Source organism: Meriones unguiculatus, chromosome 14 (genome assembly GCF_030254825.1).
Source record: "Meriones unguiculatus strain TT.TT164.6M chromosome 14, Bangor_MerUng_6.1, whole genome shotgun sequence".
Lineage (NCBI taxonomy): Eukaryota > Metazoa > Chordata > Mammalia > Rodentia > Muridae > Meriones > Meriones unguiculatus.
In genome coordinates, this window is record NC_083361.1 from 86603013 (window position 1) to 86630777 (window position 27765).

At 53.4% G+C, this 27765-nt stretch overlaps 2 protein-coding genes across 8 annotated transcripts in view; both read left to right on the forward strand.

The window, feature by feature from the left end:
• The first annotated feature begins 30 nt into the window (after nucleotides 1-30).
• Nucleotides 31-24745, forward strand: Stard10 (StAR related lipid transfer domain containing 10). Its single transcript, XM_060367677.1, has 6 exons — nucleotides 31-237; nucleotides 20782-20929; nucleotides 21498-21601; nucleotides 22215-22332; nucleotides 24098-24150; nucleotides 24329-24745. The coding sequence occupies exons 1-6, from the start codon at nucleotides 31-33 to the stop codon at nucleotides 24572-24574; spliced, it is 876 nt and encodes a 291-aa protein (XP_060223660.1). The 3' UTR covers nucleotides 24575-24745.
• Nucleotides 24746-26378: 1633 nt separating this feature from the next.
• Nucleotides 26379-27765, forward strand: part of Arap1 (ArfGAP with RhoGAP domain, ankyrin repeat and PH domain 1) — a 55093-nt gene continuing 53706 nt past the window's right edge. For 3 of the 7 annotated variants that reach the window (XM_060367684.1, XM_060367685.1, XM_060367689.1), the window contains exon 1: nucleotides 26379-26509. The gene's annotated coding sequence lies outside the window, so the exon portion shown is untranslated. The remainder of the gene's footprint in view (nucleotides 26510-27765) is intronic. The other 4 variants (XM_060367687.1, XM_060367688.1, XM_060367681.1 and 1 more) reach the window with 4 other exon arrangements.

The following is a 27765-nucleotide window of genomic DNA, read 5'->3' on the forward strand; positions in this document are numbered from 1 at the left end:
AGCAGGGCCCCGGGCCTCCCCACGCGCCCTATGGAGAAGCCAGCTGCCTCAACAGAACCCCAAGGGCCTCGGCCCGCCTTGGGCCGCGAAAGTGTCCAAGTGCCAGATGATCAGGACTTCCGCAGCTTCCGGTCAGAGTGTGAGGCCGAGGTGGGCTGGAACCTGACCTACAGCAAGGCCGGCGTGTCTGTGTGGGTGCAGGCTGTGGAGATGGATCGGCCTCTGCACAAGATCAAGGTAGGGTTGCCCTGTGGTCCCTGCAGCCTCTACTGCTCCTGAACTCTCTCTCCCAGGAGTCTCTTCGTCCAGACTCAGACCAGGGGCATCTGTGTCCAGAGTCTCCTACGATAAACCAGAGGAGGCACGGTACCCCATTACACACGGGCCACCTGAGGTCCCTGGCTCACCGAGCTCTTACCTGGGCATGCCTGTCTGTTTGGGGGGTGGGTGGTGGCCAGGCACACTAAAAGGGGATAGCGTCTCGGGGATCCCTCTTCCAGAGCAGCTTCCACTTGGGCCCCTGGTTTGATTGACTAGGCGGGAGAACGGCCCTCGTCCGGTTCACCCCTGCTTCTCTTGCCTGAGATGGGTCTTCTGCACTACTTTGTGCAGTCTTGGGTGCCGAAGGATGAGATTCCTTCCTGCTTGGTTCCCTGCCCAGTGGCTCCCCAGGCTCAGAGTCTCCAGCAGGCCTTTAGGACTGTGGCTGGCAGCTCCTGAGCGCTCTCTTGCCCCGAGCCACACTAGGGGTAAACTAGGGAGGCAGGGCTGGTCAAGGGAAACCAGCTCAGAAGCCAGCAGGTGTGTACTCGGCGGCCCCTCACTGCCCTCTCTCCTCCTCCCAGGCCCGTGATTCCCCTCTCTCTGTTAAGACAGGGCAGGCAGGAGGTGTGATGAGGCAGAGATCCTGGTCTGGGGCCTCAGCAGCCGTCCCTCTTACATGTGGTTTTGTCGTGAGTGACACATTACAGGGTATGAACTTCCCATTAGAGGGCTCTTAAAGGCACTCTTCTGCTCCTCTGCATCTGTGGAGGATGCGTTTTTGTTCTTAGAGACCAGGGCTCCGGACTGTCTTAACAGGGTCTCTTCTGCCTGGGGTCTGGCCTTATACCAGAGCCTGAGTTGCAGCCCTTTCCCCCCTGGCCCTGTGCTTTTCTGCCTTGCCCTAATCATGTACAGCTTTATCCACCTGTCCCCACATGATTGGCTTGCTCTTCCTGCTGTCCCTTTGCCCTCTGTGAGTGTCTCTGGACGCCCTGGCTGACTGACTCTCTCTGGGTTTCCGTGTATAGCTCCTTCCTGCCCAGGCTTAACGACCCTGGGCTGGAGCGTCTCCAGGGCCTAGTCTAGGTCTGAGCCGGAGGAGCAGGAAGGGAAGGGCAGCTGGTAGTGTCAGCGTGTTGCTGCTTGCATGCAGGATCCTCTCCACAGTGCCCACCAGGGCAGGGATGTTAGAGAAAGATGGACATGGGGGCAACGTGAAAAGTTGGACTGGCTGAGAAAGGCTTAAAACCAGCAGTGTGCTGGGGCTGGGAAGTCTGTCTTCCCCACAGGGCTGGCTCTCTAGGGAGTGTGTGTGTGTGTGTGTGTGTGTGTGTGTGTGTGTATGGGGGAGTGCGGGAACTCCCACCCTCTGTCAACAGGGCAGAGCTGCCTCCTCCATCTGGCTTGGTTAATGAATAAACCCAGCCTTGCCCAGGACTAGAGTTGGCAGGTATATGGACCAGACTGCCTCAAACAGACCCCCTGTGGCTAGATCAGACCTGGGAGGGGAGAAGATTTGAAAAAGCTGTGGTGTTTGTAAACTACCGAGCAGGACATGTGTTTTCTCCAACACGAGGGGACCCAAGGCTTTACTGCACAGAGGCTGAAGCACTAGACGCCCTCTTGTAGAGCCTGCTTTGTAATCCCTCCTCCTACAAAGGTGTGCAGGAGAAGATACTGAGGACCAGAGACCGCCAGGGCCCAGCACATGGTCACTTGGCTAAGTCCCAAGGGAGTGGGGGGAGAGCTGCAGCAAGCTTAGAGCCCTGATGGGTTAGCCTCCAAGTCTAATCTCATCTCTGACTTTTCTCCCATACCGCCTCAGCCCCATTTCACAGTAGAAGAACCTAGGCCCAGGGAGGAGTCTTGCACCTTAAGTTATGGGTATCACCCAGTGGCCAGCCTCCATGCCTGCTCCTCCATGCCTAGCGGATGAACTCTGGGAGATGAGCCCAGGTCTCTGAGCTTCCTGGCCCCAGATTCCAGGACGTCCAGTTGCCACACAGTTAATCCTGTTTCTGATAAGCACCTTGCTCCCAGCCAAGCATTTTCTCTTGGTTATCTGATTTAGCCTCAGGCCAGTCCTGGGGAGTCTTCAGTTTGTCTCTGTGTTACTAAGAAAAGAAACAGATGGAAAGAAAGGACACCCCACAGCTGAGACAGGAGTGCGACCCCAGTGCAGGTTCCAGAGTTGCTGCCCTCTCTGGTGAGTTTGCATCCTTAGTCAGCCCTGGCCTTTAACCCCATCAATAACTCTTTGAAGAACTGAAGGACGTTATGTTCTCATCATCCCACTCTTATTTGATGGATGACAAAGCTGAGTCCCAGAGGGGTGATTGACCCTTGCCAAGGTCATACCTCAGGTAGAAGCCAGAGTCCCAGGGATCACTGGGTCCCTGCAGGAGGCTTGGACTCAGCCCCAGTTGTTTGTTGAAATTCTGTCCCCTCTTTTTCCTTCTCTTCTGCACCAGGACATGCCCTATGCTCTGTGGGGTGTGTGTGTGTGTGTGTGTGTGTGTGTATGTGTGTGTAAGGGGGTGGAACTTGATTGATTTCATCCTGTTTTTCTCCCTACCTCTGTATCCAAAGGTCCCTGGAAGCCACCATGGCTCTGGGCCCAGCAGTCAGAGCCAGGACAAAGGAACGAGGCTGATGAAGGCCAACCCTACCCTTTCCCTTTCTCCTGGCCTGCCTTCAGGCCTTTACTGGGCTCTGGGCTAATGGACAGGAGGCAGACAGTGCCTTCTGCACGTCTAGGTCCTGTACCAGAGACAGATGCTGAATGTGGACCCCAGAGAAAAGGCAGAGGGCTGCTGAGAGCCCAAACCCAGGTTTCCCACAGCCCTTACTGTGAGAAATGGGAAACATTTCTCAGTCATTCACCCGGGTGACCATCTAGTTCTGTGGTATTCTTTTGTTGTGTGTGACTGAGGCACATCCCTTCTACTCTCTGGGCTTTCTGGTTATCTACCATTGAGAATTCCTGACTTGAAGGAGCCAGTGTCTGGGCCAGGGTCCATGGGAAAAAGATAAGGGCAGCCCTGGTAGCTATGCTCTGGATGGCCTGTGTGATCAGGTCCTCTGAGGCCTGCCATATGTCTCTCCATGTGTCATGCAGAGGAGGACTCCGAGGTTCTTCCTGATGTTTTTCAGTAGAGAGAGGGAAGACAATTCTAGGTTGGTCCTGGCCCACAGGGCACAGGTTGGTGAGTGCACACAGCGCCAGGGGTGACCCAAGTAGGAACTATGACCTATGACAAGCGCAGACTGGGCATCAGGAACCATGAGGGCTTGGAGTTAGAGGAACTGTGAGAGAGTTCTTGAGGGGATACGGCTGAGAGCCTCTTGCCACAGGAAGTACCGGGGTAATAGGGGCCTGTCTCCTGGCTTCTGGTCCTACAGTCTTTCTCTCTCCTTTGGAGAAAGCTCTAGTTATCCCCTCCTGGCCCTGGCTCACTGTCCACTTGTCCCATGCCACAGGCACCTGGGCTGTAGTCTCAAGCCAGTGTCCAGGTCTTAATCCTCATCTCGTGAGTACTGCATTCTCCTGACATATGGCTCACTCAGGGATCTCTGAGGACTTTTCTTACCCTTGACAGTCTGTGACTCAAAGCTGTCCTGAAGACAAGGCTGGGGTACATAGGATCAGGACCATTAGGATCAGGACCATTGCCTTTTTTTTTTTTTTGTCTTCTTACTGAGTCTGCCATCGTCCTGTGAGGTAAGACTCATCAATCCAATGGATGTGGAAAAACGGAGGCTCCAAGCAGGAGTTCACTAGTGCAAGACCAAACAAAAGTGGCTGAAGTTGGATCAGAACTCAGGTCCTTGCCTCTCCCCTCCTTCCCCCTAATCAAGGCTGCCTTCTCAGGGCCCTTTGGCCTGGCTCTCGGCCCTGTTGACCCTTTCTGTCTCCAGAGCCCCATGGAGACTCACCCTGCCTTTGGGTCTCTCTGTGCTCTGTCATTGTGAGTGGACACCTTAGAGAGCTCCCAACTGGGTAAAAGTCCAGTCCTCGCCATGTGATCTGAAGGGTCACTTCACCTTTCTGGACCTGTTTTTCTTATCTGTGGTGGCAAGGTTGAAAGTTGATATGGTTCTAGGGTCTGCAGCGTGGGGAGTTCAGGGCCTGGCCTGGCCTGGCCTCTCTGGCGTTGGTTCGTCCATCTCTGTAGGAAGTGACTGGGCAGGTGTTCTATAGAGGCAATCCTAACCTTAGGTGTGTGGTCCTGGGCAGGCTGCTTCCACTTCCTCATCTGTTCACCGTGGACAGAAGTCTCAGCTTGCCTGTGCTCTGCTACTTCAGTTACTCATTCAGGGAACATCACTGGATACCCTGTCTCAACCTGGGCAGGTGCTAGAAGTACGGGACAGCCAGGAATCAAGGGGCTCCTGGTTGAACCCAGAGGGGCCACTGATCTGGAGTATGATGCCTAGGTGGTAGCTTGGAATTGAGGGGGGAGAGAGAGGAGTTTGGCAGCACCAGGAACACTGTGCACAGATCCAGAGACGAGTAAAGAACGGGATGGGGGAGACAGGACGGGGCACCTGGAGAGATGCCCTGGTGGAGAATGAGAACCAGAAAAGGGTTAGAGAGCTGGTCCAGCCATCAGCTTTCTGGAACTGGGGGTCTTACGGTGCCAGGGTTGCTGTTGGGAGAGGCTGCTGCCACTTGCCTGTCTGCGCAATGGTACCGAGGCTGTTCTAAGGCAGGGCTGTGGGCATTGCTGCCTGGGATCAGCCCGGAGAGATTAGCAGGGATGACAGAGTGCAAACTGTGGCTTGCAGAGGGGCCTGAGGTGGAAGGTGGTCTGATGTACAGCCCCTTGTGGCCCCTGCCCTGACAGTGGGTGGGGCCTCCAGGCTATGTCCCTGTTGGGGATAGGGGGCCACAGCTCCTAGGCTGACTTAGTGCCCTCCACACCCAGTTTCCCGGGCTCCAGCTTTTAAACTTTAACGAGCATCGGCTCAGTTTCCAGCCAAGAGTGTTTAAAGTTTCAGGAGATGAGAGAAAGGAGCAGTCCTGGGGACAGCTGGGTCCTCTTTCTTCCTTCGCCTCTACGTTTGGCTGGACCACCTGGAGCCAGGGCCTTGGGTACTCTGACCATGGAGACTTGGCTCTCTGTGGCGGTCTGGGGCCTAGGCTGGGCCTCTCTAGACTGTTCCCACAGGCCTGGGGACCAGGTTGCCAGCAAGCATAGATGGGAATAGAACCCTGTCACAGCCCAGACCCTTACCTGAGCAGGTGGCCCTCCACTGGCCACAGGTGTAGGGACACAGCTCAGAGTAGATGTCAGGTTGGCGGTGTCCCCAACATGAAGAGCTCTTCATGTACCCTTCTAGCATGCTTATGTTGGTGTAGATGTTGTAGGTCCCTACAGAGACCCAAAAACATGGGACCGGGGAGTCCCATGCCGAATACACACTCCTGTCACCTGCCACTAAATGGAGCCTATGGCCAATGGCTCAGGGCAGCTGGTGCTGTTCTCTGGAGCTTTATTATATCATCTGTCTGTCTGTCTGTCTGTCTGTCTACATACCTGCCTACCCGTCTGTCTGTCTATTTGTCTATGTATCTGTCACATGTTGTATTTGTATGTGCACGTATGCACTCACATGCATATGCCCTGGCAGGCCTCGGGAGGTCAGAGGGCAGCCTGATGGAGTTGGTTCTCCCCTTCCACCATGCAGGTCCCGGAGGTTGAACTCAGGTCCTCAGTCTCGGTAGCAGATGCCCTTCCTCGCTGAGCCATCTTCCTGCCCCTCCCTGGCAAACCATGGCTTCCTGCCTTTCAGCCTGGGCTCCCAGAGGGCAGGCCCAACCACATCTCTAGACTCTTTCCATCCTGGGACAGTGCTACAGTGTCTGCACAGATGGAAAGTGAGGGGTGACCCCTGCTCGGATCTACTTAGGGCACCTGGGCCGTTTAATCCTACTGCGTTTCTGTCACATGCTCATCAGTGCTGGCTCCCCAAGGTCCCCTCCATCGTTTCCTGGACCTCGCTTTCTGTCTTTGAACCTTTCTAGGTATCCTGGGACCTAGGAATGGGTGAGGAGGCGCTAAGGCTTGAGATAGAGGCCTGGTAGCTAGAGGTGTGCTTCTCCCCTGCGTACCTCTGGCATGCATGCACTCATTCATACATGCATTTACTCAGAGTCCGTACATTTGAGGAGTGCAAACTGTCTGCCGAGCACAGTGTTGTGCAGGAACTTGGCACCAGATCACACTTATCAGACCCTGTTGTTATGAGGTTCATATCCTGACAGAGAGCCAAGCAAAACAGAAGCAAACAACTGAAGACGATACCAGAGGGTGGCTCTGTTCTGAGCACAGGGTAATGCAGTGGGGGTGGAGGATCTATGGCTGGGCTTCTGGAACTGGACTGTGGGTGGCTGCGTATGATGCAGCCTTCAGATGAGTGGACTGTGAGGCCCCAACCCCCAGGCAGGTACAAAGTTCCCCAACCCCAAGCAGGTACCTGAGAACGTTTGGGTCATTCCACACTGAATACATGTGTGTGCCAAGTATGAGCCTGTGTGTTTCTGCGTCTGGCATTACTCTGTGTGTGAGTCACGCCCCCTCACTGCAGGAGCAGGGTTGTCTCTGATCCAATTATGTCTGCTCAGCTGTCTCCTGTAGCTCCTGCCCCCTGGTGCAGCTCTGGCGCTGCTGTGGCTTCCCCTTCCTGCTTCTTCTTGAAGCCGCCTCCTCTGTCTGCTTCTCTGGCCTCTCTCTGGGTCTCAGGGTCTCCCTTTTCCAACCCTGTCCCCGTTCTCTTGTCGTTGGCTGGTAACTGCCTGTGTCCCTGGTGACACTACCTGGCACTTTTCCTCTCTCTCTCTCTGTATCAGTTGTTTATTCGTTTAGCAAACCTCTTCTTGCTGTCTGCCCGCTCTGTCAGCTGTTGTGTTGGGGATATGGAGACAGTTCGGACCTGGGCTCTCCTCTCCAGAGACTCTAGGCTTGGTGGAGAGACAGGGAATGCCTTCACAGGAGTGCTGGGACAGAGTTGGACTGAGACCAGTTGAGTGAGCCTGGGGATGGGAGCAGGGGTCGAGACAGGACTTCAGCAGGGAATGATGCCCACGCCTAGCCGGGTTCTGGAGGTCTGTGAGCTCCTGGATGGTGCACATGTGTACTCTGGGACTGAGGGAGAAGGGAGGCAGGACAGCTGGATTTTTTTCTGAAGCCAGGAAAGATAGAAGCTTTCAAGCTTATGCCATTGTCTGTCCCAGTGCTTAGAAAACTCCCTGGCTTCAGGGGACCATTTGACTTGGAAACCTGGAGCTTTGAGAGGAGGATGTGGCTACAGAGGCCAAGCAATGATGTTGGGGCAGAGTGGACTTGCCAGGAAGGCTGTGGGTTCAGCAAGGCTAGGAAAAAAAGGAGACAAAGGAACTGGTCCAGAGCCAGGCTTGGGTTCTAGGCACTGAAAGGAAGCAGATACTTGGGACAGCTCATAAGCTAGCCCTGGACATGGAGAACCCAGTGGCCTGGGGCTGTCTGGGGCTCGGTGCCCAGGAGGCTACTGAAGAAGAAGTCTGGTGCTTGAGAGCTCTTTAGGGATCATCGCCCACCATGGTGGCTGACACCCAGGGGAGTTTGCCTTCATCTGTCTCGCTGTCCAGTAGCAGCCCTGATTCTGTTTTGTCTCACTTCACTGGCCGCCCACTCCAACTCCATGTTCTTCTACCTCCACATTATTGCTCTCTTTTCTGGCTCCCCCTCCTTCATCCAGCCCCCCGTCCTCAGGGTAGTAATGGAAAGGCAGAAGGGCAGAACAGGAGGGTAGCCTCTGCAGCCTTCTCTTCATCACTGCTCAGAGCTGGACCTGCTGCTGGAGCTGGGGCTTGGGGATGGTGTCCAGGGAAAAGCTGGAGACCAGAGGGAGCGAGGGCATCAGCAGAGCAGGGGTGAGTCACCCAGCCCTGGATGGGGAGCAGCAGAGAAGGGTCTGGGTGGGTCCTCACATGGGAGCTGTGTATGCAGAAGACATGGCAGGACGTCACCCTTCTACCCGTCTTGGGTGTGCCCTTTCAGAGAAAAGTTGAGTTGCAGGTAGTTGCTGTCAGACCCCTTCCCTTCAGAGGAGAAGGCTGAGGGGACCAATGGCCATTTCCGGGTGTGAACACTGAGCTGGAAGAGGGGGACAGAGACTTTGTGTCAGGCCCACATATACCCCGGAAGCTCCAGCCTCCAGCATGGACAGTCCTCTCTGGCTAACTGCTAGCCCACCCAGCATTCCTTGGTTCCCTCACAGAGCAGAGCCTGATCCTTAGGGACCAGGCTCAGGGGTAGACTTTGGGTTACACCGGCTCTAGGCAGGTTCCTCCGCATCATTTTTCCGAGCCAGCATTCACTAAGGAACACTGACTTCCTATAGAGCGGGCAGAGCTATCAAACCACCAGCACGGAACCTGGCGCAGCGAGCACCCCATTAGCAGTTGCTGAATGGATGAATGAATGAACGGCTTCATTTCCTGCCTTCTCCCTGTTCGCTCGGGATGACTCAGGTTACCTCATGCAGCTGCCTGTGCCTTCGCTTCCCCTAAGCCAGCCGTTTCTGGTTCCCAGCTTGTACCAGCGTCTGCCAAGAGCCTCTTCCCCCTTTCACCTGGGTGCCACCTGCCCATCTGGCTTTCCTTTGGGATTTGGCTTTGCCATGTGTTACTTTGCCTGTAGTTTCTCTTTCTTCTGGCTCTGCTCTGACCGTACAGGCTCATCATTGCCTGCTTCCTGTCTTGGCCCAAGAGTAAGTGGCCTAAGACCCCTCTGGTTCCATCCCTAGCCCTGTCAGTCTCTGTGGCAATCAGTGGCATGAAAGCCAGATACCGCTGGGCATTTCCAAGCCCACAGAGTCGGGCTGCAGCCTGGCGGAGCCAGGGCTTCCGGGTCCTGGCAACAAGGTCTCAGAGGCTCTGCACAGAACAACTTCAACTTCTTCTACTACTGCTACTTCTCCTTCTCCTCCTTTTCCTTTTTTTGAGAACACGGTTTTTCTGTGTAGCTCTAGCTGTCCTGGATCTCATTCTGTAGACCAGGCTGGCCTCAAACTCAGAGATTTGCCTACCTCTGTCTCCAGTGCTGGGAATAAAGATTTGTGCCACCATCACCTGACCTAGACGGACTTCCTTTTTTTTTTTTTTTTTTTAAGATTTATTTATTTATCATTTATACAATATCCTGCCTGCATGCCAGAAGAAGGCGCCAGACCTCATTATAGATGTTTGTGAGCCACCATATGATTGCTGGGAATTGAACTCAGGACCTTTGGAAGAACAGCCAGTGCTCTTAACCTCTGAGCCATCTCTTCAGCCCCAGACAGAACTTCTAATTAGGACACCAAACTGTTGTGTTTTTGACAGGTCTCACTATTGCCAGGGTGACATCAAACTAATTTATCCCCCTACGTACTAGGATTACAGATATGCAAGTAAATGGCATTTTTTTTTATATTTCATAAATATTAAGCAATAGTCAGAAGAATCCCAAAATTAGAACCTGGAGAAGTGGCACATGCCCAAAGTCCAACAACTAGAGATGCTGAGGCAGGAGGATCACTTAAACTCAAGAGTTTTGAGGGCAGCTTGGATAAAGAGCAGGGACCTCTGTGGAAGTGGGGTGTCGGTGGGCAAGAATGAGGGGGTGGTAGCTTATTTGGTGCCTGGCTAGAGTTCTCGCCCTGCGTGCACACGCATGAAGCCTTGTAGTGCTTCTCAGCACTGCATGAACGGGGCAGAGCGGGACAAGTCTGTGATCTCTGTACCTGGGAGGGACAGGCAGGACAAGGAATCTGAGATGATCTTTGGCATTGAGTCCAAAGCCAGCCTGGTCTACATGAGACTGTCTCAAGTTTTTGTTTGTTTGTTTTTAATTAAAAGAAAAAAAAAAGCCCAAACCTTGGTTTCCTGAGGGGAACATCCTCGGGATCCCTTCCAGCTTTTTCAAAGGTGTGGGTAATCTGTGCATAGTTTGTGTTCTGTTTTGTTCATTTGCACATTTGCATTGGTAGCTTTGCTCATATCACTAGAGTTATTAATTCATGAGCATTTCTGTTTTCCACCAGGTCTGTTCTGGACTCTGAGGGTTGCCGGACTGTGAGGCTGCTCTGTCCTGGAGCTGGGTGTGGGGGTGAACAGCGCAGCCCTTGATGGCTGTGCAGTCATCAGGATGATGTGTCATCCTGAACGGAACTGGCCTTGCTTATGCTGCTCTCCAGTATAATTTTCTAATTACAAAGTCAATGATATACTCATGAATATTGTAACAGAACTTATTTTATTTTTTCCTGAGCTTAGTTGTTTTTTGTTTTGTTTTTCTTTCCTCAGTACTGGGGATTGAACCCAGGCCCTCATGCAGGCTAGGCAGACAGTGTATAACTGAGCCAGTTTTTTGTGTGTTAGGAGCACACGCATGCCTGTGTGTGCACATGTATGTATAAAGAGGCAGAGAAAAACCTATCATTCTGCAGCCCCCGCGCTCCTCTTCTGATGTTGTTCTAGTGTCTCTGACGGCTTGGAACTTGGCAGTTAGACTAGGCTGCCCATCAGCACCGGGGATCTGCCTGTCTATCTCTTGAAGTGCTGGAATTACAAGTATGGGCCTTTGAAAAAATTACTATTAATTTTATGTGTATTGGTGTTTTGCCTACATGTGTGTCTAACATGTGCGTGTATGGGCCCGAAGAGGCGTCAGATCTACGGGGACTGCAGTCATAGGCGGTTGTGAGCTCCATGTGAGTGCTAGAAACTGAACTTAGGTCTTCCAGAAGAGCAAGTATCCTAACTGCCAAGCCATCTTTCCAGTGATCCCACTCCCACCCTGTTTATCCCTGAACTATATCCCCAGCCTCCTAATCTGTGTGCTTGCATATGTGTGTGTGTGTGTATGCATGTGTGTGCATGTGTATCTGTCTCTGTGTGCATGTGCCATGCATGTTTGTGTGTGCATGCCTGTATGTGCATGTATGGGGGGGGGCTGTGTCACCTGTGAGCATGTGCAAATGTAGAGGCCAGAGATGGACATCTGGTATCTTCCCCTTTTCCTCTCCATCTTAGTTTTTGAGACGGGGTTTCTCACTGAGCCTGTGGTGCCCGTTCCAGCTGCAATGGCTGGCCCTTGAACCCAGGGTCTACCTGTTTTCACCACGCAGTGCTGGGTGACAGATTTAGCTACCATGCCAGGCATTGACGTGGGTGCTGATGATCTGAACCCAGGTCCTGATGCTCGCACAGCAGTCACTTTACTGGCTGAGTTTTCTCTCCCCAGCCCTTCCCCTTAGCCTTTTCTTTTTTCTTTTGAGACAGGGTCTCATTAAGAACTTGCAGTCTTCCTGCCTTAGCCTCCCAAGTAGCTAGGATTTTACAGCTGTGCCAACCAGGCCTGGCTTGACAAATTATTTTCTAGAATAGTAGGTCGAGCTAGTTGTTACTGTCACTTTGTAGCATTCTTTTCCTTGGGTGTTGGGGCTGCTGAAGGCCTGATCCATGGCCTTGCTCTCACTCTGTCACTAAGCTATACTTGGAACCCTCTGTAACGCTGTTAGCTCATCCTCACAAGGAGCGGCATTTCACATATTGGCAGGTATATATTATTTTATGAGTATAAATCGGTACCTCAATATTTTTTGGATTATTATTATTACTGGTTTTTTGAGACAGGGTTTCTCTGTGTATTCCTAGCTGTCCCGGAACTTATTTTATAGGCTAGGCTGGCCTCAAATTCAGAGATCCACCTGCCTCTGCCTCCTGAGTTCTGGGATTAAAACTGTGCACCACCACCGCCATCCAGATTATTATTTATTTGAGACAGAGGTCTCTTAATGTTGCCAAGGCCAGTTTTCAAAAGACATCTCACTCTCTCCCTCCTTCCTCAGCCTCCGAAGGAGCCGAGACTGGAGGCTCACTATCCTGACTAGCGCATTCTCTTCTTTTGACTCTCAGAACTCTCAGAGATCTTAAAACAAGACAAGTTCCAGATTGTTCCTGCACCTGCCTCTTGGTGTTTCTGATCCACCCCAACCCCCTCCCTCATTCCTTTGTCAGAGGAATTTTCATTTAGACAAAAAAAAAAAAAAAAAAAAGTACAAGTACTGAAGGGTCTTTCCTGGCTGTGCAGGTGTCTGAACAGAACCGGAACACAGTGAGTCGTGAGTCACCAGCCAACGTCCAGCATTCTGAGCTAGAGCAGCCTCTGCAGGCCCAGCTCTCCCTGGGCCCCGTTTAGGAAGCAGGTCTTAACTGAGCACTTGTTCTATGCTGGGGGCTACACGATCGGGGGCCACAGAACTGCAGGTAGCAGAATTCAGTGTCTACTTCTGATGGAGCGATGGCCCAGGGTGGAAAGGACTAGGAGGTGTGGGGCACAGCACAGCCTGAAGAATTTAGGGACAAGACAGTAGACGTATTAGGAAGGCAGCCAATGAGGGGATGTCCCGGAGGCATTTGGGACAGACCCTGCTATTCGTGATGGCAGGACTGGCAGGTGGCTTTCATTTTCCCTCTTGCCAGCTGCTGGAGGAAGGACTTAGGAGTTTCCATTTTGGGGACCTCAGAATCCCAAGACAAGAGTAGGTCCTCTCGAAGACTGGCCTAGGCCTGATTTCCTGTAGAAAGGGCAAAGTGGAAGGATGGCCAGAGCAGAGAGATCCAAGGGACCTGCTGTGTGGCCTGAGAGTCTGGGCCTCTCAGATCCCTGGGGTCCTGGGCTGACCCATTAGGGCAGGGCCTAGCTGCAGGTCATGAAGAGTGATTAGGTTGCTCTATGCAGGGCTTCCTATTGCAAGTGTCCACCTGTTTGTCCATCTCTTGGCATTTTTTGCATTTTTAAAAACTTTTGCACCTTGTCTTTGTGTAGCTTGCTCTTTGGAGGTTAGCAGGAAGGCTTCCTAGGGCATGGCCGGAGAGCCCAGGGAAGAGCTCCAGCACTTGAAGCCAGTAGAAGGCGCGTATTGAAGGCTTTCTGTACAAGCCCTCTCTAATCCCCACAGTACCCTCCAGGGAAGGGGACAGATGCTGGGACCTAAATCTCCTTTCTTTGCCCAAGCTAAGGCCACATAGCCACGTGCAGCAAGGAAAGTATATGTCACATGCACACAGCCCAGAGCTACGGGGTAAACTGAGAGCCTGAGGGGCCCCGGCAAGGGCACTGTGATGGCCTCTCTGAGGCTTCTCAGAGAGCTTCTGAGTCAGAGCCTCGGCGCCGCCTTTGAGCTTGGTGAGGTGCAGTAAAGCAAGCCAGATGAAGAATCCTCTCTGGCCAGCCATCCCTCCAGAATGTCATAAGCACTGCGTTGCACGCTCCTTAGCTTGTTTTAGATGGACAGCTCTAGTTCTGCTTTGCAGTCAGGAGTCCGTGGACTCTGGCCTTGGTCCGTCGTTGTACCCCTCCGAGCCTGTGTCAGCAGGTGCACTGGAAGGTTATGGGGGGTGTACGAAGGACACAGCACAGTGGCTTCTCAACGTTGGCTAAATTTGAGCTTCCCTAGAGAACGTGGCATAGGTGCTTCTGTCTGATTTGTGAACAATGCGTCTGTCAGTGACTTGGAGCACACGGTGGTGGCTACCGAGCAGCTGACTGTTGGTCAGGGCTGTTACTGGCTCGGCCTCAGTTGGGGAGCCATCCTCTGGTTTGAACCTGGCTCTGTTCGGAAGGGTTGTTTGCTTAAAGCTTACTTCTCCTTTCACAGGACCATCTGCTCGGATATTTTGTGTCCGGAAGTTAGTGGGGTCTTCTTTTCCCTTTTTCTGGGCCTCAGTTTCCCCAGTGGTGATTTTCAGAGTGGTAGCCAAAGACATCATCAGTTTTCCAAGGGTGGGGATGCTGGGGACCACCAGGTAAGGTCTTAGCAGGAGAGTTCACCACAGGGTTGGGTATGTGTCTGCATGCCCGGTCAGTGGTTGTCAGGGCCAGGACAAAGCCTCCTGGAGGTGACCTGACTTCCTTTCCTAGCTCTGGTCAGCAGCTGGGCTTGGGAGGTCCTGTGGCCCACCCTCAGTGATGAGCCTGCATCTCCGGTGTCGGGAGTTCTGAAAGAGGTGAGGAGACACAGCCTCCGGTGTCCTCCTGTCTGACATGGCCTCCTCTGCTCATGCAGTGGCTTGTTACTTTAGCTTCTGGGCTCAGTTCCCCCAAACCCCGTGCCTCTCCCCTTACTCTGCTTGCCCTGTATTGTGAGTTTTCATCCTAGGCTCTTGCACCATCCTGCTCAGTGGCTCTTCCTTGGGGGGCAAAGCTCGGGTCTGGCTTGCCTTTGATTGATTCCTCAGTCCCTGGGTTGATCCTAGCAGGCCTGGAACTCAGCAAGCAAGCTTCAGGAAGCTATGTGTAGGTAATGGGAGGGCAGGGACCAAGGTAAACTGAAAAAGCTGCCGAGCCGCAAAAAAACGAGGATGTGTGTGCAGATGTAGCCTGGGAGCCTGCCGGGTGCGAACAGCTGTATTTGAGTGTTCACGATATGCCAGGCGTGTTTCATTCACTATCTCATCTAGTCACACGCCCTTAGGAGGCAGGTTCACGACTGTCCTGGTTTTTTTATGTGAGGAAACCAAGGCTCGTGTGTTCAGTCTTGTGCCCGGGGTAATAGCTGGGGTTGGACAGTAGAACTGTATAGTTCACAGATGTTCCCTGACAGTCCTTGCTTATCCAGTTCCTTCTGCTTGGCTCTGTGGGTTTGGGGTGCCGAGTGAGGCCTATGCTCGGGAGTTCTGGGCAACCTCACACAGGCATGGGGATCCCCACATCAAAAAGATTTGGAGAGAGTTCGTGGGGACCCAGGAGGTAGTTTCTCTGGTAACTTTTAGTCCCTCTAGGACTCATGTGTAGCATGGCAGCTGTCACACACTGCTGTACCCAGAGTTTGAAAGCCTTGCAGCCCAGCAGGGTTCCTAGAGGGGACAAGTCCCCTTGAGTTCAGTTTTCAGGTGAGGGGCCCAGGGCGCAGCACAGAACAAAGCTGGATGTAATTTCCTGTACTGGCACTGTGCGCTGCCTCCTGGGTTGCCATGGGAAGAAGCAGGCCCTTTGTCACAGGCTGCAGATGCCCCTGGACATACCTGACCCGGCCACCCACCCTGCTGCACAGCCACCCCTTCCCAGGACAGCCAGGATTCTCAGCTTCCCAGGAGAGTCCTCACCACCTGAGTTCATCAGCCTGGAGTCCTCTGAGGGTTCTCTCTGTCCTGAAGACAAAGGGTCATGCATGCAGTGTGCTGCCCAGGGCTCCGGGCTCTTCTGCGGCTCTGTAGACTCTGCCTATTGTACACTGTCCCAGAGGGTTTGGTTTTGGGGGTGGGGGTGGTGGTTTGTGCTCTGGAGTTATAACAGCTCCCTTATCTCTGGCAGGAAGATAGGCATTTTCCAGGCAGTGTCAGTTTTTCCTATCCAGGTCTGGAGGCTGTAGGGGTCAGGGAGTAAGGAGGGAAACCTGTCCCCAGGGAAAGTATGGTCCTGGGTTGGATTCTAACATCTGAAGCTAAGCTGTGTGGTCACTGCCCCTCCGTCCTCATTGTCTGCTGTGGTATGTTTGAGGACCTGCAAGACCAAATCAGCTTCCAGACTTGATTTAGAGAAGTTCTGGTTTCCTGTGTTCCCGGATGGTTAAGAAATACGAGGAGGGGCGATCAAGATAGCGCAGCAGGTAAAGGCACCCGCTGTTAAGCCTGAGGACTCGTGTTCAGTTCCTGGAACCAAAATGATGAAAGAACCAACTTCTGCAAGTTGTCCTCTGACTGCCACAAGCACAGCACAAGCATACACATATGTGTGTATGTACATGTGTATATAAGTTTCAGGACACGAGAGATGGTTCTTCCAGAGGACCTGGGTTCAAGTCCCAGCACCCATATGGCAGCTCACAACCCTCTGTAACTCTAGTTCCAGGGCATCTCCTGATGCCCTCTTCTGGTTTCCATAAACACCGTGATGGTGCACAGAAAACAAAAACAGAACACACCGTCCCAACACACACACACACACACACACACACACACACACACACACACACACGAGCAGGAAGCTGGCTTTGAATCCTAGCCCATCTGCTTTCTTGCTATGTATCGTCAGTTTATTAGTCTCCTGAGCCCCAGTGTTCTATGGCACAGCACAGGAGTGATGGACATTGGCCTGGACCTTATGAGGCTGCTGAAGAGAAGACTGATGCTGACATTGATTCCCTTATGGTCTCTGCTGACTTCGTTTTTCTCACCCTCAAATCTCTCCCATCAGCCCACCTGTCCGCTCACTCACATTTTGATAGTCTCCTTCAGTCCGGAGCAATTCTCAGGCCTTCTCTTTATGTTCAAAATGGTGAGGCTGAAAGGCCAGTCCTCTTGTGAAGTTCCCTCCGTTGGGGTTGTGTCTGGTGTTTTCTCACGATCAGAGCTATGCCACCTCGGTGGAGGTACTGTATGAGGGCTGCTGTATTCTTCCCACTGCGTTCTGTTCGGGAAGGCACAGTTCCACCTTGATCTAGTAATGCTCGCGGATCGACCAGCTTTCTTCCCTGGGAAGCGTGTTTGGAGCCGGGGACCTTCTGAGCATGAGGCTATGTACACCCCACCGCAGAGACAGCCAGGTGGACACCCTCAGCCACTCAGGACACATGCTCTTGCCTGGCTTTGGGCCTCGGTCCTGACTGCAGTCTCTGCCCCGGTACTTGGATGTGTGCATACACATGGGTGTAGAGGCCAGAAGTTGACAATGAATGTCTTCCTTGATAACTCTCCACCTAATTTAATGAGGCAGGATTCGTCAGTGAACCCAGAGTTCACCAACTCAGCTAGTTAGTGAACTCAGTCAGGCAGCTTATCCAGGTACCCCAATCTCTGCATCCTGAGTACGAGGATTGCAGGAGGGGCGCCACGCCTGTCTAGCATTTATGTAGGTGACAGGGATCATGCTTGGGCTTTCAGGCTTGTATTTCAGGTGTTTTACTTACTGAGACATTTCCCAGGCTCTTATTTCCCTTGTTATTAATAAAGCATTTAAAGGTGGTGCCTTGAAACTATGTATAATCTATTCCTGATCACACACTGCATTTCCTTACCCAGACCTGTGTATACTCTGACTTCTTATTGGGCTCACTATAATCTGTTATCACCGTTTTTCATTAATCACGTAAATCAGCTTGTCCTACATGCAGCTCATGGTACGCTAATAACTGTCCTAGTTTGCCTGGAACTGTGGCCTTCCAGAACTGGCAGCTTTTAGCGATAAAACTTCAAGAGGCCTGGCAAACCCCAAGGAATTGGTCAGTCTTCAGGGTGGCTGTCATGCCTGCCAGGCAAGGTCTCTGCCGTTCTGTGAGTACTTCCTTTCTAGCTCAGTAAGATAGCCTAGGCTCCTTCCACACTTCCTGTGACCAAGAAGCACCCATTTGTCCAAGCATACTTGGATCCAGGGACCTTTTGAGTACTAGGCTATGTATGCCACGCCACAGAAACTTGCCAGGTGGACGTGTCAGCCATCGGGCACACCATGCTCTTGTCTGGCTCCAGGCTTGGTCCTCCCTGCACTCTCCACCCTGTGCTTGGCAAACATCTCCCTCCTAGCCTGAGCTTCTCCAGGAAGCCTGCTCCCCGCCAGCTCCTGAGGAGCCAGGCTGCTCTGAGCCCCACCAGACATGTTAGGTCTTCTTTGGAAGGTGAAGGCCTGGCTTCAGATTCACCTCTGCCTCTTCTGATCCGGAGAGGGCCGAACAGGAGGTTGCTAGTTAAATGGTGACATCCAGCTGCACACTTTCATGGACTAGAAAAGCAGATGGGGCAGAGGGAAAAAAGCTCCCTCAAAGCCACGCTTCATAGGTATAGATTGGAGTTCATTCTTGAATTGTTTTGGTGCTGATAGAACCCACAGCTTTGGCCAAGCCCAGCATTGGTTCTGCTGATGACTTCCATCCTTCTCTTGCCTGAACGTTACAACTCTTTAACATTAGGAAAAAAAAATAATGCAGCGTATTTGTGTATGTATGTGTGTTTGTATGCAGGTGCATGTGTGTGCTCGAATCCTTTTATTCAGAGCCTGAAGATGGGAAGGGCTGAAGGCCTGACCTGGTACCCTCAGCAGGGTAGATCTAGCTGGCCTCCTCATAGCTAGAGCTAGAACTCTCCACTCTAAAATGGCTCTTACCCCTCAGAGTGTAGCTGGGCATGGTGGCGCACACCATTTATCCCAGCACTCAGTAGGCAGAGGCTGGCAGATCTCTGTGAGTTCAAGGCCAGCCTGGTCTACAGAGCAAGTTCCAGGACGGTCAGGGCTACACAAAAAAACCCTGTCTCTAAAAACAAAGGAAAAAAGTTATTGCTAAAACAGTACTTCAGACATTTCAGACACAGAAATACAAGCGAAAGGAAAGCAAACACTGCTAGCAGACAGACGGCTGCTGTTGTCACTTCAGAGATTTGTGCAACTCAAGCTTTTTCTAAGCATAGATTTTCTTCACTGCACTTTCCAGTTTGTAACATACTTTTTTGGGGGGTGGGGGACAGAAATTTCCATTATTTGTTTACATAAATTTTCAGTTCATCTAGCTGGGTTTGGTGGTGCACGCCTGTAATCCCAGTGCTCAGAAGGCAGAGGCAGGTGGATCTCTGTGAGTTCTAGGCCAGCCTGGTCTACAAAGTGAGTTCAGGACAGCCAAGGCTACACAGAGAAACCCTGTCTCAAAAAACGTTAAATTTTTTTTTTCTTTCAGTGCATCTAATACTCAGATCACCTTCATGCTTCTCAAGTTGTTCCCAAAAAGTCTCTTCTAAGCTGGGCCTGGTACTTCAGGCCTGTTGTCTGAAAAGCTAGACAGGAAGATCACAAAATACAAGTCCAACCTGGGCAACTTAATGAGATCCATCTCAAAAATAAAAAGCAAAAAGAGGTACAGGGATTTAGCTCAGTTGTAGAACATTTGTCTTGCATGCATGAGGCCCTAGATCAAATCTGTGTTTAAAAGAGGGAAGAGCAGCAAGAGGAAGAGGAGCAGGAGGAGGAGGAGTATCCTTCTTATAACTAATGTATAACAATCCAGAGTCACACTTTACAAATGGTGGTTCTCGGGGCTGGAGAGATGGCTCAGCGGTTAAGAGCACTGGCTCTCTTTCAGGGACCTGGGTTCAATTCCTAGCACCCACATGACAGTTCACAAATGTCTGTAACTCCGGTTTCAGGGGACTGACACTTCTACACCGACACACATATAGGCAAAACACTTATACACATAAAACAAAAAAATAAATCATTAAAAAAAAAAAAGGCCAGGTGGTGGTGGCACACGCCTTAAATCCCAGCACTCAGAAGGCAGAGGCAGGCAATCTCTGAGTTGAAGGCTGGCCTGGTCTATACAGTGAGTTCCAGGACAGCCAGGGCTACACAGAAACCCTGTCTCAAAACAAAACAAAAACCGTAACAATAAAAAACCAAACGGTGGTGCCTGTTCCCTTCGTTGTGACACCAGCCTGGTAAGGCGCTGCTCACCTAGAGATGGGCTGCCTTGCCCAGCACCTGGCTGTGTCTGTTCCCACGGTGTCACTTTGCTTGTTGCTCTGTGCCTGTGTCTTCTGTAGTCTGAAGTGCATAGTGCAATAGTGAGTTTCCTGTACTTAGAACCCCCAGCTGGGAGCAGCCTGTCATGTGTTTTCTCAGTGCCAAGGCCTGTCCTGGGTGAGGAGGGGCAGTGCCGCCTCTCACAGGCAGAGTGTGAAATGTGGGTTTCCTGTGTAGGAGGGGGGTCTTGTAGACTACCCAGGAGTAGTTGTACTCGCTGTGGGGAGCTTTATCTGGGGGGTGTTGGGCGGGATAGAGCAAGGTCACCAAATCTCACCTTTTGGAATGCAGATCTTGAGATCTCTGGTTCTGTCTTTACTTGCTTCCCAGACATGTGAGCTGGATTAAGTCACAGCCCTGCTGCTTAAGCAGCCGGGTGACCTTGGGCAGGGTACTTAACCTCTGTGAACTCAAGTCCCTCCCTGGCTCTGTTACCTGGCATGATCGTAGGGAGGGCCAGGTAAAGGGAGGTGTGAGGTGCGCTTGACTGTTCTCTCCCCGAAGGGGAAGCTCTTTTAGGGTGCAGCTAAGATGTCTGAAGATAGTCTCCTAGCAATTCACAGGCTGGCCCCTGAACTTAAGGCCTCTCAGGTGCTTGGATTACAAAGGTGTTTGTGGAATCACACACACACACACACACAAGTGTGGTCAGGTGGCCTGGGCTGTGTGGGCACTTGATTTTTCATTTAATGTCTACCTGTCTCACGCTCCTTGGTGAACTAACTGTGAGCGTGTGCCCACAAGCCGCTCGCAGGGGATAGGAAAGGCCCAGGCACGGAGAGTCCGTGTATACAGGAGCCTGGATGGTTTGCCTGAACAGGGCTTCTGAAGAGGAGACTGGGCTGAGCTGGGGGGCTGACTGTCCCTTGGTACAAGAGGTTTGTGGGGAGCCGAAGCAGGCTGGCTTCAGGGTCCCCCGACCCTGCGTCTTCTCCTCTCTCCCCTGTGCCCGCGTGGCCCTGACAACCGTGTCTGTCTGCAGTGCAGGATGGAGTGCTGCGATGTGCCTGCAGAGACGCTCTACGATGTCCTACATGACATAGAATACCGGAAGAAGTGGGACAGTAACGTCATCGAGACCTTCGACATCGCCCGCCTGACTGTCAATGCCGACGTAGGATATTACTCTTGTAAGCAGGCACAGGACAAGACCCCACCCCTCAGCCTCCCTCCCCAACCTCCTCCAAGCCCCCCAGGCCGGGCTGCCTAGAGACCTGCTTGCTTCGGTGGAGAGCTGGCCTCTCCTCGGGCATACCCACACACTCTGAGTGACACAACAACGATATCACACACACACACACACACACACACACACACACACAGGCAAACCCAGCTCGAGCGTGACTCGCAGCCACCTACCATGGAGACACGTTCCCGTGCACGGCGATGGCAGTGCTGTCTTCCTCTCAAGTATATCCACATACGCAGACAAGTGAGAGCAACGAGGTCAGGGCTGTGTGGGGCTCTGAGGGACAGCGTAGGCAGAGACCACGGGGGACACGGGGACAAGGGTGGTGCTGTGTCCTCCCTGGTTCCACTGTATGTCTGGGGTCAGGGGGGGCTTTTTTTCTTTTTTAAACCTGTCTGGATGGGGAGGGCTGGCAGTTAATAGGATCCCCATGTCTCTGGCCTCCACCACACCCTTCCTTATAGGAAGATGGGCCACAGCCTGGCTGAACTGTTCCTTGCCCTCTGCAGGGAGGTGTCCCAAGCCCCTGAAGAACCGTGATGTCATCACCCTCCGCTCCTGGCTCCCCATGGGCGCTGATTACATCATTATGAACTACTCGGTGAAGCATCCTGTGAGTAACCTGCCCTCCCTCCTGGCTGTCGACGGGCAGGGCTGGGCTGCGGCTGGCACGGTGACTTCAGGCAGGCATGGGGGCCAGTTTCCTTCTTGCACAGTGAGGATAATGACCTCCCAGCAGGGTCTTCAGTAGATCAGGGAGAGGGCAGCGTGGGTCGTGTCTTCCGTGAATGGGTGGGATGAACCGCTGTGGTTGGCTGGCTTGGGATAAGGCTGGCCTACAAGTCTGGGAGCGGGAGCTGGAAGGCAGGCAGGACCCTGTGGTGGGATGTACTTGAACTCCCTGGACAGGGGGCAGGTAGGTACAGTTAGCCTAGGCAAGGGTTCCATGCCCATCAATGCTCATAAGCCCTGACTGAGCCTGGTGCTTTCCCAAGGGCCCAGAGGAAGCACAGTGAGAGGGGCACAGATGACCTGGCCTGATAATTTTTTCCTTGACATACACCAGGCCTGGCTGGGCACAGATGCCAAGGCACGGAAATAACGAGGGGTTTGGAGTCTGTGTGTGTGTGTGTGTGTGTGTGTGTGTGTGTGCACTCAGGTGCATGCTGTATGGAGGCATTCCCTCTCTCCCTAACCAAGTGACTCCCCATGCCTTCCATCCCCAGAAATACCCACCTCGGAAAGACTTGGTCCGAGCTGTGTCCATCCAGACCGGCTACCTCATCCAGAGCACGGGGCCCAAGAGCTGCGTCATTACCTACCTGGCCCAAGTGGACCCCAAAGGTGAGGGCTTGGCCCTGCAGTCTGTCAATGGGCTCATTCCCTGTATAGGGAGCGGACCTGATCTGCCAGGCCAGCTGAAGGCCAGCTGAGGGATCCATTTAGTGCTGGCGGCATCTCTATCCAAAGCTCGTAGTTGGAAGGGAATGAGGTAGCCACTGCTCCTTCAGGATCTTGGAACCTGTCTTCCTGGTGCGAGCATTCCTAGCTTGGACCTGCTCCTGCCCTGCCTCCTTCAGCCACTTCCCAGAGGCCTGGGTTTTCCAAGGCTGTCCTTTCACCTCACTTCCACAACAGCTGAGCATGCCTCTCTTTTGAGGTGGCCAACCTCCCAGACATCTTTCTCAGGATGTCTTCTGGACACCTGGGACTCATTGTATCAACCATGAACTCACCACCGCCCCCCCCCCCCCAGATCCATCCTTTCTTTCCACTCACCCCTGCTCAGCACTTGCTGTTTAGCTGGGGCCAGCTTCTCCTTATCAGCTCCCAGATCCAGCACTTAGTCTCTCTCTCCCTCCCCTGATTTCTCCTGACTCACTATGTGGCCCAGGCTGGCTTTGAACTCACCATCACCCTGCCTTCATCTCCTGAGTTCTGGAAGTCCAGGCACATGCTATCATACTCAGCCCCTGGTTCCTTTTTTTTTTTTTTTTTTAATGTACATTGGTGTTTTGCTTGCGTGTATGTCTATCTGTGTGAGGATGTCAGATCTTGGAATTACAGACAGTTGTGGGTGCTGGGAAGTGAATCCAGGTCCTCTGGACGAACAGTTAGTGTTCTTAACCACTGAGCCATCTCTCTAACACCCTGCCCCTGGTTCTGACCTTTTCACCCTCTGACATGGCTCCTAGCCTGTCATTCTCTTGGTACTTAGCCACTTTGTCCAAACCAGCTACTAGAGGAAATAAAATAAATTAAAATAAAATAAAATAACACTTACTTCCCCCATGACTCACCTGCTTAAAATGCCACTGTGACTCTTGCCCTCTTGAATGCAGCCTGAGCCCCTGCCCAGGATTTCTCACCCTTCCGTTTCTCACCTCCATGTCCATACAGCCTTTATCCTCGCTGGCTGCACCTCCTCTCCTTCCTCAGTGCTCCAGGGATGCATGAAGTGGCCCTTCCTCTGTCCCTCAATCCCCGTTTGTGGGCCCATTCCCCTCCAGCAGAACACCAGCCATATTGAGACATCAGACACTGAGTTCCTATTTGGGTTCCCCAGGCTGGTCCAGGGTGGGTGTCACGGGGAGTGTGGGGTGAGAAGTTACACCTCAAGCGTCATTGGCAGGAATGCCCAGTGGCCCAGGTTAGGGCTCCTTGGCCTGTAATGAGTGTGCCAAGTATACTCAGCAGGTCCTTGGGAGAGAGACAGATGGAGAACTGGGCTGTGGATTCCAGGTCAGGCTCTGCTGGAGTGCTGGCCTTAGGGGGTCTAAGAACAGGCAGGAGAGATGCTGCGCACCAGGGACAGTCTTGGGTTATCAGTGTGAGGGGAGGGAGGTGACAGGCTGGCGCTTGGGTCAGAAGGTCAACCAACAGGTTACCTGAGGTATTCTAGGTTCCTGTGGTTTTCTCTGTAGCCAGCGCTCAGCAGAGAAGACAGTGGGGCAGAGATGAGGGAATGTGGGATTTGGGAATTTCATCGAGAAGGAGTGAAAAGGGGTTGGCCTCCCTTTCCACTTCAGGCAAAGGGAGGAGAGTGGGCAGTGGGTGGGGCTGGGTGCCTAAAGGCTGCCTTTTCCTCCGGCCTCTCCCTGCCCCACAGGCTCCTTACCCAAGTGGGTGGTGAATAAGTCATCTCAGTTCCTGGCTCCCAAGGTAAGTGGCTGTGTGCTCTGGGATACAGAGGAGGGGCAGAGTTAACGCTGGCCGGAAGCTGGTGGACTAATGGGCCAGGTCTCCAAACTGGCCATAGTTGGGACACTGGGGACCGCAGGAGGGCGCTGGAGGGATGTGGTCCTCCAGGCACCCCTGACAGTGTTCCACCTGTCTACAGGCCATGAAGAAGATGTACAAGGCCTGCATCAAGTACCCTGAATGGAAGCAGAAACACCAGCCACATTTCAAGCCGTGGCTGCACCCGGAGCAGAGCCCATTGCCCAGCCTGGCACTATCGGAGCTGTCAGTGCAGCACGCGGACTCACTGGAGAACATTGACGAGAGCGCAGTGACTGAGAGCCGTGAGGAGCGAGCAGGCGGTGCAGGTGGAGAGGGCAGCGATGATGACACCTCGCTCACCTGAGCACAGCCCCCTCTGCAAAGGACCAAGACAGGACTGATGCTGAGCCCTGGGGCACTGAGCCTTCTGCACTTCTCCCCTCTCCCACCTGCCTTCTGGGGGCACTGGGCTCCTGCTCAGGTGGCTGCGGCCTGGCTGGACATGGCCCCAAATAAATGAACCACACAGCCCCAACGAGCTCTTTCTTGCGCCTGCTTCTCGTCTGCCCGGCACCACGTTACCCTGTTCTGCCTTGTTTTCCTCAGTACTATGATTGCCCGCTGGAGCTTTTGTCCCTGCAGGCATCTTCCTTCTACTTGTGTGACTGTGGGATGGGGGTTGCCGCCTCCTCCTGTCCTTCCTTCCTGTCCATTTACACATTTACTTCGCTGGTCACAAGGTGGCTTGTTTGTTTCTCAGGGCTCTGGGAGCAGCTGGCCTGGCCCGAGGTCAGGTTTCTGCTGTGTGACAGGGTTCTGGTCCAAGCGAGCTCTGTGCAGTTGGTCTGGCGCACTGTGGCTCCCGTCATTACAGAAGGAAGGAGAGGAACCCATAGGTCAGGACCAGGGTCGGGCACCTCAGCACTGAGATGGGGCCGTGGATACTAGAGGAGGGGGGAGGGCGGGTACTGTGAAGACACATTTGCACATAGAGGCTGTTGGTGTTGAAGGCCTTGGGCTGATATTAACAGGAACGGCGGGGTCCCCTCCTCTGACCAGGTGCCAGCCCTTCCTTGCGGCACACCTCCATGCCCTGAGGTCTGGAGGGAGCCTGGGCTGCCTCTGCCGTGGAAGAAATGTCCGGAGCCCCAGGGTTGGTCTTAGGCTCTGCTCTCCTCTGGGATTTTTGGCATCGCAAGAACTTGGGGTCGAAGTACTCAACAAGACCTGAGCCTGTTCACCTCTCCTGCAGAGCCAGTGGGAAACGGGTCTCAGGGTCCGGTTCTCCCCCGAGCAACAGTTTCAGCAGAGAGAGAGGCCTCCACAGGAGACCCTGTCACCTGCAACATTCCAGCTCTAGGTCTGCCCATGACGGTAACTCTGAGAACACCCTGGAAATTACAGACTCTCGTTTCCTAACCTATAACCTAGGGTGAGAATTTTTACCCTTAAGCAAGTGTGAGGTTTGTTTTGTTTTGTTGTGTTTTTGTTTGTTGGTTTGTTTTTGAAATGGAAAAGAACACATTGCTCATCACTGGGCCGGGCATGGAGTAAGCTCTCCGATTGAAGGCACCGTCCTCCTTTCAGGACAGCCCCTTGGCGCACCCTGCTGAAAGCGTTCATCCAAATATGCCCATTGTACCTATGGACAATAGGAACCCAGCTAAGTTAAGGCCTCTGGCTTGGCTGGTCCCAGAGAAGTCCTGGCCCCAGGATCTAGGAATGCCTGCCAAGCCGGGGGATTTCATCTGTACGGGGAGGAGACAGTACCAGACTCTGGTCCAGCACTCTGCAGGGAGATGTGGTCCAGAGAAGCAGGGTGCGCTCAATTAACGGTGCGGAAGGACTCCCCGGGAGGGTGGTCACCAGCGGTGATTATCTTGCCTCCAATGCCTCACCGGTCCCATTCCCTGGATGTGGTGTGTGTGTGTGTGTCCCAGGAGTAGACTCAGACTCACCAAAGCAGGGGTGTCTAGGGCAGGAGACCGAATGACCGGTGGAGTCTCCTCAGGGGTGGGGTAGATATGGGTAGCAAAGCCTTAGCAAGCTAAGGGCAAGGGAGACACAAACCGGTCGGTCCAGGGAACTGATGATCCGGACTAGGCTGGGGGCGGGACCGGCCGGCTCCCTGCCCCTTCCCCGCCTTCACGTCCCTGGGGTGTCACGTGGGGCGGGCGGAAGCGCCCGGAGAGGTGGGCGCGCCTCGGACCGCTGCCGCCTAGCTGGCAGCAGCAGCGTGTGACAGACAGTACCGGGACCCCGGGCCCACCTCGTGTGGAGTTCTCTTCGCTCAAAACAGGTCAGTGCGGTTGCTGGGACCTCCCAGCCGCCGGTTGTGGCCTGCACTGTCCCCATTCCTCAGAAAGGAAAGGCGAGGACAAGCCCGCCTTTCTCGGGGTCGTCTGCTGTGCTCTCCTGCCCGGGGATGGAGTGAGGTGGGCTGGCGTCTGGATGTGGAGGCGTCCGGCCAGACCCGTGGGAACAGGGACGGTGAGCTGGTGGACACGGCAAGCCTCTGCTTTCGGGCTCGCAGGCTCAGGAGCCAGTAGCGTCAGGCAGCTCCGCTTACACACTTGAAAAATGAAGGTTCCCACCCAGCCCGCCGCTCTTTACAGCCTCGCCAAGCTGTAGGACCTTAGCCCTGGACCTGTAAGTAACCCTGGGCAAGCTACTTCCGTCCTCTGCACCTCAGTTCCCTGCCAGTTAACGGGGGCATGGTTTCTCTAGAGCCTACCTGGCCCAGTTGCCAGGAAAGGAGGGGTGTGCTCATTGAATGGGGTCAGGCTAGGAGTGGGTGGATGGGCTTTGAGCAGGCTTGCAGTGCAGCTGGGGGTGGTGGGGTGTTTGGTCTCAGCTCCCGTGGGTAGGTTTGAATGCTGGGTGATTTAAGAGCCAGCACAGTAGGTGTCTGCCCCATGTTTCTCTATGTCCGGCGTCCTGGGGAAACCTTCCCTCATTCCTAGGACTCAGCATGTGAAGGTTCAGGGCTGGATTTGATGGGTGCCCAGGTAAGGATTTGACTGCTGCTGGGTTCTGGGGACCCTGAGACCTGTACTTGGAAAGCTATGACTGGATGTGGGGTGCTAGGGAAAGCCTAGCATCCTAGCACGTCATTACAGGGTAGAAGAAACTCAGGGAACCCAGAGAGGGGTGTGGACAGGTGCGGCCCAGGGAGGAGAGGATGCCTGGAATGAGCCTTGGTACTTAAGTGGCTGTTTGCAAAGACTGGGTGCAGGGTCGAGGCTTGTGCAGGGCAGGAGGTCTGATAGCCTCCGGGAGGGAAGGCGAAGGGTGGGTGTGGCCGAAAGGGGTGGCAGGAGGGTATGGGGGGGGGAACTTATCCTCAACTCCTGCCTGGCCGGAGTTTGTTTAGTCCATGGCCTGGGGACCCTGCTCCCCAGTGGCCACTTGCTTACTGGAATAGGGCACAAGTGAGATCCCCAGGTGGGCTATGATGGCTTGTGAGGTGGCCCCAGTGCTCCCAGGTTTTGTTTGGATATTCGGGCCTCCTAACTTGGCCACTGTCACGTGGAGTCCAGCCACACTCTCCACGCA

Excerpts from the sequence above, each read along its gene's own strand:
- Stard10 (XM_060367677.1), top strand. The coding sequence starts at position 31 with ATGGAGAAGCCAGCTGCCTCAACAGAACCCCAAGGGCCTCGGCCCGCC. Across the intron at positions 21,602-22,214 it reads ACTACTCGGTGAAGCATCCT|AAATACCCACCTCGGAAAGA; the intron begins GTGAGTAACCTG and ends TTCCATCCCCAG. Across the intron at positions 24,151-24,328 it reads CTCAGTTCCTGGCTCCCAAG|GCCATGAAGAAGATGTACAA; the intron begins GTAAGTGGCTGT and ends ACCTGTCTACAG.